Source organism: Eleutherodactylus coqui, chromosome 2 (genome assembly GCF_035609145.1).
Source record: "Eleutherodactylus coqui strain aEleCoq1 chromosome 2, aEleCoq1.hap1, whole genome shotgun sequence".
Classification (NCBI taxonomy): domain Eukaryota; kingdom Metazoa; phylum Chordata; class Amphibia; order Anura; family Eleutherodactylidae; genus Eleutherodactylus; species Eleutherodactylus coqui.
The window spans coordinates 170,403,315-170,418,410 of NC_089838.1; the positions used below are offsets into that span (position 1 = coordinate 170,403,315).

The 15,096-nt window shown below is 41.4% G+C and overlaps 1 protein-coding gene across 2 annotated transcripts in view; it reads right to left on the minus strand.

The window, feature by feature from the left end:
• The window catches only part of CPNE8 (copine 8), a 251,176-nt gene that overhangs the window by 15,649 nt on the left and 220,431 nt on the right, over nucleotides 1-15,096 (minus strand). For both annotated transcript variants that reach the window (XM_066591905.1, XM_066591906.1), the window contains 3 exons: nucleotides 12,839-12,885; nucleotides 11,527-11,708; nucleotides 2,270-2,397 (listed from right to left, as the gene is read on the minus strand). In XM_066591905.1, coding sequence (XP_066448002.1) covers nucleotides 2,270-2,397; nucleotides 11,527-11,708; nucleotides 12,839-12,885 — 357 coding nt within the window. The remainder of the gene's footprint in view (nucleotides 1-2,269; nucleotides 2,398-11,526; nucleotides 11,709-12,838; nucleotides 12,886-15,096) is intronic.

A 15,096-nucleotide genomic window follows, 5' to 3' on the forward strand; every position in this document is an offset into this window, starting at 1 on the left:
TGTAAAGTCCTAAGTAAATGTCCCTCGGTATGCCCAACTGTATGCACTATATTATGGGATTCTATTTATGCATTGAAACATGTAATAAAATTCCCCATACACCTAAAAGAAAAAAAAAAAATTTAGAACTCCCAGACTTGGGTATTTCACTGGCACTTACAGCCAACAAATAGAGCAAGGCCTCCGGCACACTAAAGATATTTAGGGCCATTTATTTCAAGTGTTAATTCACGGACAGTGCATGGCCCCATTATAGGCCTAAACGACTGTGCACATGGATGCTTTTTCACACGGGCTCATGGTCTGCGTGAAAAAAATTATGGCATGTTTTATTTTCTGTCAGTGCGTGTCTAAATGTGGTGTCTGTGTATATCAAACAGCACTCAGACTGGTGGTAATTTAATGTGGATTAAATCAGAGAGCTGAAGAATGCTCAGCATCAAAGTTGTGTAGCTATAAAGAATAGCTGAGAATCTGGGAACGCAGCATCATAAGTGATCATCAGAATATTTACAAATTCATTTACAAACATTAGCCTAACCAGCAAGCCGAATGCTTGGCAAGATAATCCGGCAACTGTCGTTCATTCCAAAATCATTTGTCTCTACACACTTCAGTACCACCCACTATAAATATACATACAGATTTGTGTACTTTTTTTGAAGAACTGATGTATATTTATGTTCCTGCTTCCTATTGTGTCCCCCCACAGCAATCCCAACATCCATATGTCTATCTGACCAACAACCTTTAGTCATGATTCCCTCATCGGGACTTAACTAGTTTGTTAGTTTGGCAATGAGCCCCATGTGGTGCAGAGTGTTAAGCTCACAACCTGAAGGTTGCAGATTCAATCCCCACTTGGTTCAGGTAGCCGGCTCAAGATTGACAGCTTTCCATCTCCCGAGGTCAGTAAAATGAGTACCCAGCTTGCTGGGGGGTAAAAGATGACTGGGCAAACCAGCAAGCAAAAACAGCCTGCCAAGAAAACATCACCCTAGGGGTCAGTCATGACTCGATGCGTGCACCAGGAGACTTTGGTTGCCAAACTAGGTAAGGTAATGTTGAAATTGGAAAATAGTGATCAATCAACCCTGTACTGTGATAGTGGTGGAAAAATATAATTTCCTCTTTTGCAAAACTCTATGTAGGATTTGTGGTTGTAGTGCTATATTGGTATCATACGCAAGATAACGTACACATATTTGGCATTGCTTTGTACAGGAAAATTTGGGGATTTATTTTTGGGTTAAATGTTACATATTGAACTGACTACATTAGAAAATATGAAAAACGCTGTTTGCCCCTCATCAGTGTGCCCCTGAAACAGCTGTATGTGCATGGCTCTCTGACTTAGTTTCCCATTTCAACTCATTGTTTTAAAGACTTGTGTTAACAGAGCCGTACATTGATTTGAAGGAATGCTGCCATCTAATAGGTGGCGCTGCAGAGGTATTGTTCCATCTTCCTTATTTGCACATATTACCCAGGGGAGCATGCACAGCCTTGTAGTCTCTTCAACCCATCTCCCAGGTGTCTCCACACCCTTTCTGGGGATCTCCTTAAGGGTCTCCCCCCGACCCACTCACCTACTAGGTGTCTTCACACCTCCTGTGTACTCTTTACAGAGAGAGGACACCCCTTCCGACCCAAAACTATTTGGGCACAAGAAAGAAAATTAAGAATTCCCTTTAACCCTTTCCAATCCACTGTCTGACCTCTGAAGACATTATGATTTAAGGCTGTACAGCTCCGATGTTGGAAGACGTCTGTCGGGGTTCTCTTACTGTATATTGCCAGCCTCTCTGCTATCGGAGTCTATCCAACATGTCACCTCATGCAGTACTGGCTTTAGCCAGCATATAGCGCCGTTGTATAACGGCAGAAAAAGAGTAAGCCCCCTAGGAAAACTAGGATACAAATCGGATTGGAAAGGGTTGAGATTCAGCATTCCAATTTGTGAAATTTTACTGTAGCATCAAGACCCAAACCACCTTGATCATGAAAGGTTTAAGGGTACTTTCATACAGCAGTATTTTAGTCCGTATTTGTAAGCCAAAACAAAGAATGGAGCCTACACAGAAAAAAAATCTGTAATGGAAACAATTGTACCTCTTCTGTTTTCTTTAATTCACTTTTGGTTCTGGCTGACAAATACTAATGCAAGATACTAATCAAAATACTGCTGTGTGAAAGACACCTTAGGCAAAAATCATAGAATAATATTTCTGACTGCCTAGCATTCGTCTAGAAAGCAAAACTATATTACCTTGCTACATGATTAATTACTGGAGCAAAATTTGTTGGTCCATACAGCTGTACACTTTTCAAGCTTCTGTAATATGCTTCCATCACGCCATCTATTCCATGACAGTATGGGTTTTGTGGATTGCCATTCTGTGATACAAAGAGAGTACATTTATGTTTATATTTTTCTACATCATTTTTTTTTTGCGAAGGGGTAAGAGGGCACCTTCAAATGATATATGAATGCAGATTTTTGAGATTGTAGTGTTTAGCAAATTATGACAAAGATCTGATTATGACAGAGGTTGTAGTTTAGTGATTTATTGCATAAAGAAGTGATAATCTTTAACAGAACCTAAAGCAGGATCAGAAGTTTCCATGGAAAAACCCACGGCTAATCAAGGCATAACACATGAGGACTCTATGATCTTAAAAGAGAACCTGCTACAGGATAGAATCAGCAAGGCTGACAGCATAGCTCTAAAGCCATAGCACCCCAATGCTTTGCTCCCTTCATGCAAACAGGCTATTCATAGGTCTAACTTCCTCAATGTGTCAAGTTTGCGATCACAACCGCTCACCGTTACCAGTTTCTCACTATTATGGGTGATGTTTGAATGGCTGATATCAGACTTGATTGCCACTCCCACTAAGCTAAACCTAAAAAGAGCTTAAGCAGGCGAAGGGAGGAGAGCATGGCAAATAAAAAAAAAACAGATTCAGCAGGGTTGGAAATGCAGAGCTAGGCTGTCAGCCATGCTGATTTTGGCCAGGGAGTATAGGCAGGAGCTACGGCTGGACAATATGGCCAAGAAATAAAATCTCAGTTGTTTTTACCATATGAACAATTCTTCAATTTTAAAACTCAACTTTTCTTATTTTTGGCAAATTAAAGAAAAAAAAAGAGACACAAGTCAATTGAATATTTTCTTAATACTTTTTTATGTAGGTGAATTTGGCTCCAAAGTTGAAAAACCTAGCGGACAAATAGTGGCAAAATAAAATAAAAAAAGAAATATATAATATATAATAAATATATATATAAAAAAGAATTCTAACATTATACTACAAAAAAATGACAAAAACAAAAGATTTTGGGTGTCGTGCCTGTAGCTCTCTGCTGTTATTGAAACAGTTATCACAAATTATGATATGCGCTGCTATTGTATATTACTGTGCATAATCTTGCTGTGCTGCTATATTACTGTTGGTGAGCCACTGTGATGCTGCTGCTATTACTGGTGCCATTATAGGTACAGAACAAAGGGTTACACTACCAGAATTATGGCATCACAATTCAATACAATACTCTCAATGTGTTGTTTTATTACTAGCACTAATATGGCAGCGAACTGAGATAAAAGTATACTAATATTACTCTTTTTTGTTGTAATACCAAAAAGGTAAACTATAACACCATGGGGGCATTTAAAAAGGGCTTTATGCCAGGATTTTGAAGTAGAAAAGTCGAAAAAATGTTGTGACTTTTCAGCCTTCTGCTTTGGCCTTGATACTTTTGTTGAAATTGGGCAGGGACTGTTGGTAGCAAAAGCTGCTGACCTGGATGACAAATTAATGTATAGTTAACATCAGAAACTGGCGTAAATCATGCCAAAAATGTATGCCTGATTGTAACCAGGTGTACATTTCTGACAAGGTGCACAGAGCTGCCGGGAAAGCAAGTATTCAGCGCACTGTGCACAAAAGGAAATTACACTAAATCTGGCATCAGAAATGCTGGGTTTAGTTAATTTCCCCCCAACTGTTTATGGGAAGGGGGTGGAGGACGACTGCCGCTGACGTTTTACTAGGGACACTCCTCAGTGTGATTGGTGGGTTGCTATATATGCAAATACAAAATAGCAAGCTGTCAATCACTGCTGAATTCCTTGTGTCATTCTAACCAAAAGTGGAGTGCCCCCATTAGGTAGCTTGATAACAGATCTACTTTAAAGGGGTCATGCCAAGTAAACGAAGTTTAATACTTATCCCATATCCTATGGATAGGTACGAAAATAAGAACCCGATTGGTAGAAGGGGACATGGTTAAAGTGAGGACTGGTTGGCTTTGTAGCCCGATTCCCTGAGGACACTAGTTAGTTGGCCAAACGTGTTGAGGGGGAAAGGGAAGCTTGTTTGATTTTATAACTGGTCTTAATGTTTTGAAGAGTATTCTTGCGTCAGGTCACACGACTACAGCAGCAAGCATATAGTAAATGTTACTAGTGTTATTTCAGCTCCTGGTCCTCATGCAGGCTTCAGTCCCAGAAAATTATTCCCTTAGTCAAAAAAAATTAAAAATCAAGCACCTAGAAAGAGGCGTTGTTTTGCTACAAAATTTGGCATGTAGCTACATCTCAGACAAATATGCAAATGATCAGGGTTGTGGTGGGATTAGATGAACGGTTTTGCCACCTGAGGCCCTAAAAGCGGTTTCACCCTTGGCCTATAAAAAGGCTCTCAGCGGCTCCTTGTGTGTAGTGAACTCTGTTTCTGCTTGCGTGGAGCTTGTTGACCACTAGACTCCTCTAAGAAGCAAACAAAGAGATTTTGCCCAGTTAACAGAATTTGAGGGGGCTCATTATTGGAATGCAAGAAGCTGCATGGTTGAGTGGGACGTTCTGACCAGAATGCTGGGAGGTGTTTGGAGCACAACAAAATCTGCAGCAAATCAGCGACATATGAACACACCTAAAGGTGCTGCTGAGAATAGCATCAAGAAATTCATCTTTAAAAAGCCATTTATGACTCTTACTTAGCACTGTCAGCAGTTTTGCAGGGTAAAAACTGACGACAGGCTTCCTTGAAAGGCAATTCATGCTCTTGACCTCAAAAATATACATTTACTACCATTTTACAAACTATATGTAGAATTAGTGCATATAAAAAGTTGAGCAGCTTTGGTAAACAAATTGCATTCATCTTGTCATCATCCTGTGTTTACTGAAGTCAACTTAATATACAAAAAGCACACTGCACTATAGGAGCCCAGAAAAGCTGTTTGGAGGTGTCTGCAGACAATCTAGATTGCTCTTTCCAATGAAAACCAGTAAAAACATTAGTTTGATGCTTCCTAAAATTTCAAATGTAAAATTCCCACTCAATCGGGATCTGGTTTATTTCCAATGGTGGAAGAAGAATGAGGTGACAGATCTAGCCCATTTTGTAGTGGGATTCCCTCTTTTAACATTAGCTAAATTTCAGGCCAAATTTAATCCCCCTGCAGTGAAGAACCACCGGGTCAATCAGGTCTTTCATTTCCTGTACTTGTTGAGGGTGCCTCAAGTAATTCCCGACCTGACAATATTTGAAAGACTTTGCAGATGCGATCCCATGAGTAAAGGAACTCTGTTCTTGCTCTATAATATGCAGAATAGTCCCGTGGCTGGAGGTAAACGTCCGTTCGTGCTACGCTGGGAGACAGATTTACAAATCAACTTGTCAGAAGAAAGATGGTACCACTGTTGTGACACAGTCTCTAAAGGCAGTCCCCAGGTTAACTTAATGGAGACATCTATAAAAATCTTACACCGTACCTATTTAGCACCTGTGAGAACTAATACATTTTATCCATCCGCCTCACCCTTATGTTTCAAGGAATGTTTGGAGATAGGATCCCAATTGCATATTTGGTGGACGTGTCAGGAGGTATCCAGACTTTTGCCACAGGTTCATAGTCTATTGCATAGGTTATTTATAGGCTCATTCCAAAAATCCCCAACGATGTTCCTGCTGGGAAACCGGCCAACTAGGGTTAAATACCAAGCTCACAAACTCATACAGATGAGCTTATGGCAACCAGAATCCATATTGCGGCCAGATGGAAACAGCCCCACTTGTCCTTCAGGGAGGTGCTAAATAGGATTTCACAAATTGCCTTAATTTGAAAGGCTACACACCATATAGTCTGATACTCTAGAAAGGTTTGGCATAATATGGGGACCATGGATTGACCTGGTTGATATTCCAGGATTTAGACATTGCCTGCTTTCGACCTAGAGCGATCCCTTTGTCTATATATTGTTAAATCTATTGCCTCGAATCTGCTGTGATTGTGTAGCGAGTGAGAAGCAGAATGACCAAATGTTAAAGTTGAATAAATTTTATGGTTTTAGTTCAAAATTCTGATTCAATTTGGCAAACTGTATAATTTTTGATCAGCCAGAGAAAATCTATGACATTTTTATTTAAAGTATAAAAATGTTCAGGTTTTTTTTTTGCTATGTATGCCCCCCTGCGTGGGGGAAATTGTTGCATAAATGGCATTCATCTCAATAAAAACCTTTTGAAATTAAATACATTACTTTACCCCTGAAATACCATAAAGGCTGTAACTCAGATAAAGTATAAGATAAGCATTGCTATGTACAGTGTTTGAATTTATATATTTTCTATATTGGGGTGACATTTCTTTTTGCCCATTTGTCAATTAATGCAGAAATTGTATGTTTCATTGTTTTCATTTTATTATATGCCTGCTCTATTCAGAATCACCCCTAATTAGGAGCTTCTTGATAAACTAAAAGCAATACGATTTTCATTTTCAAACAGGGAAATAATGTAAATGGAGTTTGCAGTTCAAGTTACAGAATGTTAACCAAAGACCCATTCTATAATGTATCCATCTGGCATACACAGTACAAATGAGCACGTTAATCAATGTCTGGAATTATTCACCATATTGACATCAAGCTTCTTCTCTGCCACAGAAAAAAGCATAAAGCTTTTTAACGATTAAATGAACACTAAACATAGAAAATACACAGGAAAAATTAAATATTCCCCTCCTTATTCTTATCCTTTGCTTTAATACTTTATTAATTGTAACATTAGACAAAGAAATCTTCTCTATTTGTTCCAGTTCTGACATAGCTCCCAATGATCCTCCCATTTCTATGCCGGTAAGACCACCACTGTGTTTTCCAAAAAGAATACCCTGTCTTATATTAATTTTTGCCCCAAAAGAGGCACTAGGTTTTTATTTTGGGGGGATGTCTTATACTTAGATAGAAAGCTCAGTCAGGTCCTCCTCCTACTTTCCGGAGCTCGAGCGCACATAACTGCAGTCCTCGTCCGCCGACAGAATATTGCTTCCTAGTTACGGGATTAATAAATACCGCCTCCAGCAATGCGATAGCTGTGATTGGCTTATCGAGCGCTGCTCAGCCAATCACAGCCATCGTGTTCTGGAAGCGGGATTTATGAACTGACAACGTAGCGACTCAGCCAATTCATAAATCCCACCTCCACAACATGATAGCTGTGATTGGTTCTCAAAGGCTGCTCAGCCAATCAATGCATCGCTTGATGAATCAAACACGGTCATCGCATTGGTTCATTGAGTGCTGCATTGATTGGCTGAGCAGCGCTCGAGAATCAAATCAGAGCCATCGCTTCCTGGAGGCAGGATTTATGAATCCGGTAACCAGGAAGCAGTCTTCTGTTGGCGGCCAAGGACTGAAGCAAGCACGCTGGCGCTCCGAAGAGCGGCGGGAGGACCCGGATCGTGACTTCTAGGTAATGTATTGCTTTTTTTTAATGTAATCTAGATAGAGCTTATTTTCGGGGGAATAGTTTATATTCCAAGCATCCCTGAAAAATCAGGGTAGGGCTTATTTTTGGGGAAGCATGGTAGTTGCAGAAGAAGCTTCTCCCTCTGCCCTGTCTGGAGTAGGACACAAGGTACTTAAGCCCTGAACCTTGGCTAAGCCCTGCCCTCTCAGCCCCTCCCAAGCCAAAAATGCAAAGATCAGCTGGAGATTAAAGCCAGTGTTCTATGTAGGATTTCTACATGCTTTTTCAGGAACATGCAGAAAACACTGCAGACCTAATAGTGTGGGCAAAATTATGTGTCATTTACGTTTATGAGCCATTGTTTAGGTATAGCTTTCCCATAACTCAGGATTATCAAAACAGCATAGATAACAAATGCTAATTATAATAGCAGATAAACATACAATGTACATGTGTTTCTAAATTACAGTAGGCTGCATATTGTACATTAATAAGGGAATCTTTCATAATTCAAAGAAGTTATAGGTTTATTTTGTTGTAAAGAAGGCAGGTCCACTCCAGCAGTATGTAAAAAAATAGACATGACTGTTGCTCGCACCGTCACTGTCAGCACAATAATTGGAATCCTCTGGAAGTCAAATGAGGATAATATGGGTTGGCATTAGCGATTACATCATATAAAAGAAATGTTTTCTTTTGGATTTGTGCTCTCAGCTCATGAATTGTGTTAGGGCCCTTTGACACGAGACTATCGTTGGCGCAAAAAGGCCCAACAGCTGTCCCAGTGATAATCACTCCTGTGCCTTTATGCAGGTGTGAGGATCACTCAGTGAATGCAGGCAGAGAAAGCTTGAGATCGCTCTGGTTGCCCACTTCCATTCACTGTAAACAGGCAGCTGTTCATAGATTGTCGTTTGATTTTTATGCCTGCACAAACAGAACGAACGAACAAATTATTGTTCATCATTCATACTAAATGATCATTCATATTCCGGCGCTCCAACAAGAATCTGAACGATAATTGTTCAGTGTAAAGGCCCTTTTACACAGGACGATTATCATTCTTGTCGTTCAAAACCCTGTACTTCCACGGGGTTTTGAACGATAAACATCCTGTGTAAAAGCATGCAGCAACTGCATGAGTGGATGGGAATCTTCGAGTCTTTCAGTTTTAAGCAGCTTAAAATCCTGAAAGACCATCGATCTGTGTAAACAGCAGCCGTTCAGGACTGAGCAGCTGCGGCTTACAGTGAACGAAGAGGGGTGGGAGGAGAGCAGGGAGAGAACTCTCCTCCAGCCCCCCAGCTGGCCATGCTGTGAGTGATACTCGCTCCTGTGTAACAGCATGGCAGCGAGTATACACGGGGACAAGTGTCAGGCATAGCTTGCCAGACACTCCTTACATGTAAAAGGGCCTTGCAAGGGCCTTTACTTGCAGATTGATGCTTTACGTACATATAAAGGTTCTAGCACATTTTAAACTGAACAAGGTGGAAAGCCAATTACCGATAACATTATGATGTTAAAATAACAACATCCTATTTCCCATTGTTGATGGAGAATGTTTTACAGGTTTTAAGAATTCCATCACTTTAGTGGCAGGTATTTGGAGACTTTTAACCTATCTACTCCAATTTACAAAGAATGTACTTTACAGTGTTAACTGGTTCTCAGCTAACCACCCAACACAAGGTTTAGCACAAGGCAAATCAAATCTAGCTTTTGGGAATAAAGGTGACCTAACATTTAGGAGCTTCAATCATTGAAACATAAAATGCACATGCTACAGCAAATTGTTCAAATACTTGTCCCACCACAACTCCCCTGATAGCCCATTTACACGCAACGATCATCATTTGAACGAACGACCAACCCAACGACTCGCTTGCTTTCCAACAATGAGTGTTTGCACGTTAAGATAATCGTTTAAATTTCCCGCCATTTCGTACTTTTCTTGCCACAAATCAACAAGAGTCATAGCTTGTTGTACGTGTCCAGAGCTATGACACTCGTTAAAGGGTTATTCTGGTGATTCAAGGTGAAAGTTATTTGCTTCATAAGGCGATAACACGTAACTTTGCAATATAATATTATAACTTGCTTTACAAAGCTGCAGAGATCTTGCTTTTCCTATGCTCCCCCCTCCTGCTTAGTTCTCTAAGGCCTCATGTCCACGGGCAAAAGAAGAATTAAAATCCGCAGCGGATTTTAACTCTTCTCCCGCGGGATTGCTTCTCCATAGGGATGCATTGACCACCCGCGGGTAGATAAATACCCGCGGATGGTCAATAAAAGGGATTTTTTTAAAATGGAGCATGAAAAAATCTGGACCATGCTCCATTATCGTGCGGGTCTCCCGCGGGGACGGCTCCCGCGGGCTTCTATTGAAGCCTATAGAAGCCGTCCGGATCCGCGGGAGACCTAAAATAGGAATTTAAAAGAATTTACTCATCCGGAGCGGGCGGGGAAGGTCTTCTCTTCCTCACGGCCGGATCTTTCTTGCTTCGGCTCGGCGGACGTGCCCGGCGCATGTGCGTGGCATGTCGGCGACGTGCCGCCGGCGTGACGAGTTCATCCGCCGGCCGAAAAAGAAGATCCGGCCGTGAGGAAGAGAAGACCTTCCCCGCCCACTCCGGATGGGTAAATTCTTTTAAATTCCTATTTTCAGCGCTCATGTCCGCGGGGCAGGAGGGACCCGCTGCAGATTCTCCATGGAGAATCCGTAGCGGGCCTGATTTTCCCCGTGGACATGAGGCCTTACAGTTATGACCTGTATGCTCCATTATTTTACTTATCTGACATGCTCAGTGTCTTCAAGATCTGTAATGATGATACAATTTGTACAGCTGTGAATATGCACTCATCAGTAGCTGGTGATGGGGCGTTGTGGAAAATGCAGTTTTAGCACTTTTGGCAATTTTAAATGTGGAATGCAATGTGCAACAAATCCAATGAGCAAGGATTCCAAGTTTAGTTCGGGCACTGATAACAGCTGTGTTCATGTCTGAAGATTTAGGGGTGAACGACTCAATCCTGCCTTTGCTGTAGAGCAGCACGCTGCCCTAACTGCTGGTGTGATGGTCTGGGTAGTATTGGTAGGAGGGACAATGACAGCTCAGCGATATGTTCAGGACATCCTGCAGCCACATGTGTTCCTCTCATGGCAGGGCTTCCAAGAGGCATTTTCCAGCAGGATAATGCTCAGCCACATAAAGCAAAGGTGTAATGGGAATGCCACCACAACATTGCCACAGCGGTTTTTACATATGCAAATGACGTTTGCCATTTTATGTTTGAAAGATTTAGGTCTCTAAATGACGAGAACAAGGCATTTTTTTTTTTAAAGGTACAAAGTCCCAATGAGTTGACCACATGTCGTTATATGCCAGCATGTCTTGGGTTTTTAAACATTGTGGTTTGCACACACTGGCTGTATTCCCTTTTGCGCACATGGCCTGAGGGAGTAGTCATTCAGACTCTGAAATGCATAGCCTGCATCATAAAAGTCCTCAACAATCTCATGGTGTAGCCCTGTTCAAGCAGCAGAGGCCTCCAGCTGGGGAAGCTTAAGCTTACTGACTTAATTCATGTTGTGGTCTGTGCATCCTATACAGGTAACACTATTCCTGCTATTGTGTAGTTATTCCTTAACTTGCCCTTCTACACTATGGAGCACGGTTTTTGTGTTCAAGCCCAGTCTTAAAATTAGATAACCTGGATTGTGGTTGTTCTTTTATGACAAGGAGAATAAGAACAAAAACTTACCAAGGCAAATTCATGACATACTCTTCCATCAGGTGGCAATTTTGCTCCAAAGCCTAATGCAGGAAACATTTTATCACTGTCATAATCCTGAATAATTTCTCCAACTGCTTTTAGTGCCATGCCATATGCATTCAGCTGATAAGGATTCATGTAGTGCAGAGAGGTGGGCTGCGCAGGGTTTCCTGTTTCAAAATAAAGTCCATGGAACGGTTATTTCTAAACTGCAAATACTTATTCCTTTTTTTTCCATCTAATTACTAACAAACGTCAAATTGTTTTGATTTCTACAAATGTATTCACATGTACAGTATAACCAGTGCTTGTGTACAGCAATGATTAAACGCTATAAGATACTGTATATATTTAATCCAAATGTTAAGACAGAATATACTCATTTTTCACATAAGACCAGCTTCACATGACCGGGTCGGATTCCGCATGCGGGATCCAGTTGTGAAGCCGGACGCTGACCCCGTGTACCTGTCATTTCTGCATTGCGTATGACTGCGTCAGCTCACCGTCGGTCATGCGCAGTACAGATTTTTTCCCCACAATGTTAGTATTTCCTGTGCCGTCACTAAGCGATGATGCGGATAACTGCGGCCCATATGTGAGGCTGTCCGCAGCAAAATAGAGCATGCTGCAATTTTTCCTCTACCTGCGAAATACTCATTTCATATCTGCAAATGTGAGTGAAAAAACGAAAGTACATGCCTTTCAATGAGTGCGATTTGCTGCGGATTCAACAATAGGAATCTGGTTATGTGAAGCCGGCCTTACGGCATAGAAGGATCCTCATCTGTGCTATCATTTTAGTTTTCAATAGCGTTAGAAATTATCAAATACTTTCATATAATTCCAAAAAGTTAGCAATACATAGAGCAAATGTGATGCTAGATGTTTACACAGAGGATTTTTCTTATGGAATTTTTTACAGCATCTGCAGCAAATGTGCATCCCATTAATTTTAGAGAAAATACACGTTGTAACCTATATAGCATAGATATAGTGACTCATCACTTCTTGACATGGATTCTGCGCAGTTTCAGTTCTGAATTAGGACTTCTGTGAGCGGATTTGTCAACTGAAAAGGGCTGCGTCCATGTGCAGATCCGAGGCCAATTTATTTTTACATAATTGCAGATTTCTGCTGCGGTTTTTAGAGGCAGTATCCACACAGAAAAATCCATGTCAGATTCCACCATCTACACACACATCGCAAAATAGTAGGAACTTTGCACCGATACTTCATATTGCATGTATTCTAGGAATCTGGGCAAATATAAAATAAATTAAGCTTTCGGAGACTTACCATTTGATGCTGTGAAGTCTATGGCAACTGTGAAATTGATTTGGGTCCTATAATACAAAGAAATATATTCATTACTGTTCTAAATAAAAACTATGATTATGAACAGTATACAAGACAGTAGTAATGTAAAATCCATTAAATAAAATAAACAGAATTTCACATTGATGTTAATTTTCTATACTTAAATGATTTTAGTATAAGTATACTAGACACAACTGTAATCACCGCTATTTCACCAAAGATGGAAATAGAAAGCGTTTTGCACCATGCAGTTAGCTGTATTATTACAATTACATGAGAGGACTCATATTTCTAAAGGCCCATTTACACGGAGGGATGATTGCTCAAAGATCGCTCAAACGACAGTTTGAGTGGCAGCTTTGAGCGATCATTTTGCATAAACTATTAAGTAGCTACTTAGCTACTTAATAGCTTATTAGCATGCAAATAAAGCCTTAGCTGAATGCAGTTAATAGCCGGACGGCTATTATCTCCATTAAGCTCCTTTGTTCTCCGACGGGTAACAATGCTATCGGCACTACCCGCTGAGAACTCAGCGTGCGGTCCTGATAAGACGGTATGATGATTTTTAGGTTGGCCTGAATTTTAACGATCAGCTAGCAGTGCACGAAAAGTGCGCGATGACCACGCGTTTAGATGCAATGATTATCGCTCAAACGATCGCTTTTTAGCGATTTTTGAGCGATCATCGCTCCATGTAAATGGGCCTTAAGGTGTAAATGTACCTTAAGACACATATGATTTTTTTAATTGCTTTTTTGACCCTATGGTTCCATAATGCCATCTCATTAAGACAAAATTAGTAGAGGCTAAAGGGCAAATGGGTGGAAGTTTCTAAGTATCATTCCCGGGCTTTCTCAAAGATAGTAATAGGGTACCTGCTAATTACAGGACATCTATATTAGTGTGCATTTGCCCGTCCTGTTTCACTAAAAACCTATTTGGAATTGGTAAGGCCATTCTGAATTATTTACTGCTGCTATGTTCAGCAGCTATAAAGGCAAGTATTGATTCTTGAATATTTGACTTGGTCAATAATCTTTAATCTCTATTGTTCTCAATGGACTTTTACATCCTGCTTTTATTATAGTAACTACTTCTGTACAATAGTTTGTTATATCAGCACATTATAAGATAATCTTGCTTCGATACCATTGTTACAAGGGTGAAGTGTTATTTAGTTATAAAGCATTAATAGAGATGAGCGAGCACCAAAATGCTCGGGTGCTCGTTACTCGGGACGAAATTTTCGCGATGCGCGAGGGTTCGTTTCGAGTAACGAACCCCATTGAAGCCAATGGGCGACCCGAGCATTTTTGTATATCGCCGATGCTCGCTAAGGTTTCCATTTGTGAAAATCTGGGCAATTCAAGAAAGTGATGGGAACGACGCAGAAACGGATAGGGCAGGCGAGGGGCTACATGTTGGGCTGCATCTCAAGTTCTCAGGTCCCACTAGTAAGCCACAATAGCGGCAAGAGTGCCCCCCCCCCCCCTCCCAACAATTTTTACTTCTGAAAAGCCCTCATTAACAATGCATACCTTAACTAAGCACCACACTACCTCCAACAAAGCACAATCACTGCCTGCATGACACTCCGCTGCCACTTCTCCAGCTTTACATGCTGCCCAACCCCCCCCCCCCCCCTGCACGACCCAGTGTCCACAGCCCACACCAAATTGTCCCTGCGCAGCCTTCAGCTGCCCTCATGCCACACCACCCTCATGTCCATTTATAAGTGTGTCTGCCATAAGGAGGAACCGCAGGCACACACTGCAGAGGGTTGGCACGGCTAGGCAGCGACCCTCTTTAAAAGGGGCGGGGCGATAGCCCACAATGCTGTACAGAAGCAATGAGAAATCCAATCCTGTGCCACCTCCATCTGGAGCTGCACACGTGGGCATAGCAATGGGGAACCTCTGTGCCACACACTATTCATTCTGTCAAGGTGTCTGCATGCCCCAGTCAGACCGCGGTTTTTTATAAATAGTCACAGGCAGGTAAAACTCCGCAATGGGAATTCCGTGTGCACCCACAGCATGGGTGGCTCCCTGGAACCCACCAGCGGTACATAAATATATCCCATTGCATTGCCCATCACAGCTGAGGTAATGTCATGTTTAATGCAGGTGGGCTTCGGCCCACACTGCATGCCCCAGTCAGACTGGGGTTCTTTAGAAGTGGACACATGCAGTTACAACTCCGTGTGGAACGACAGCATGGGTGGGTTCCAGGAA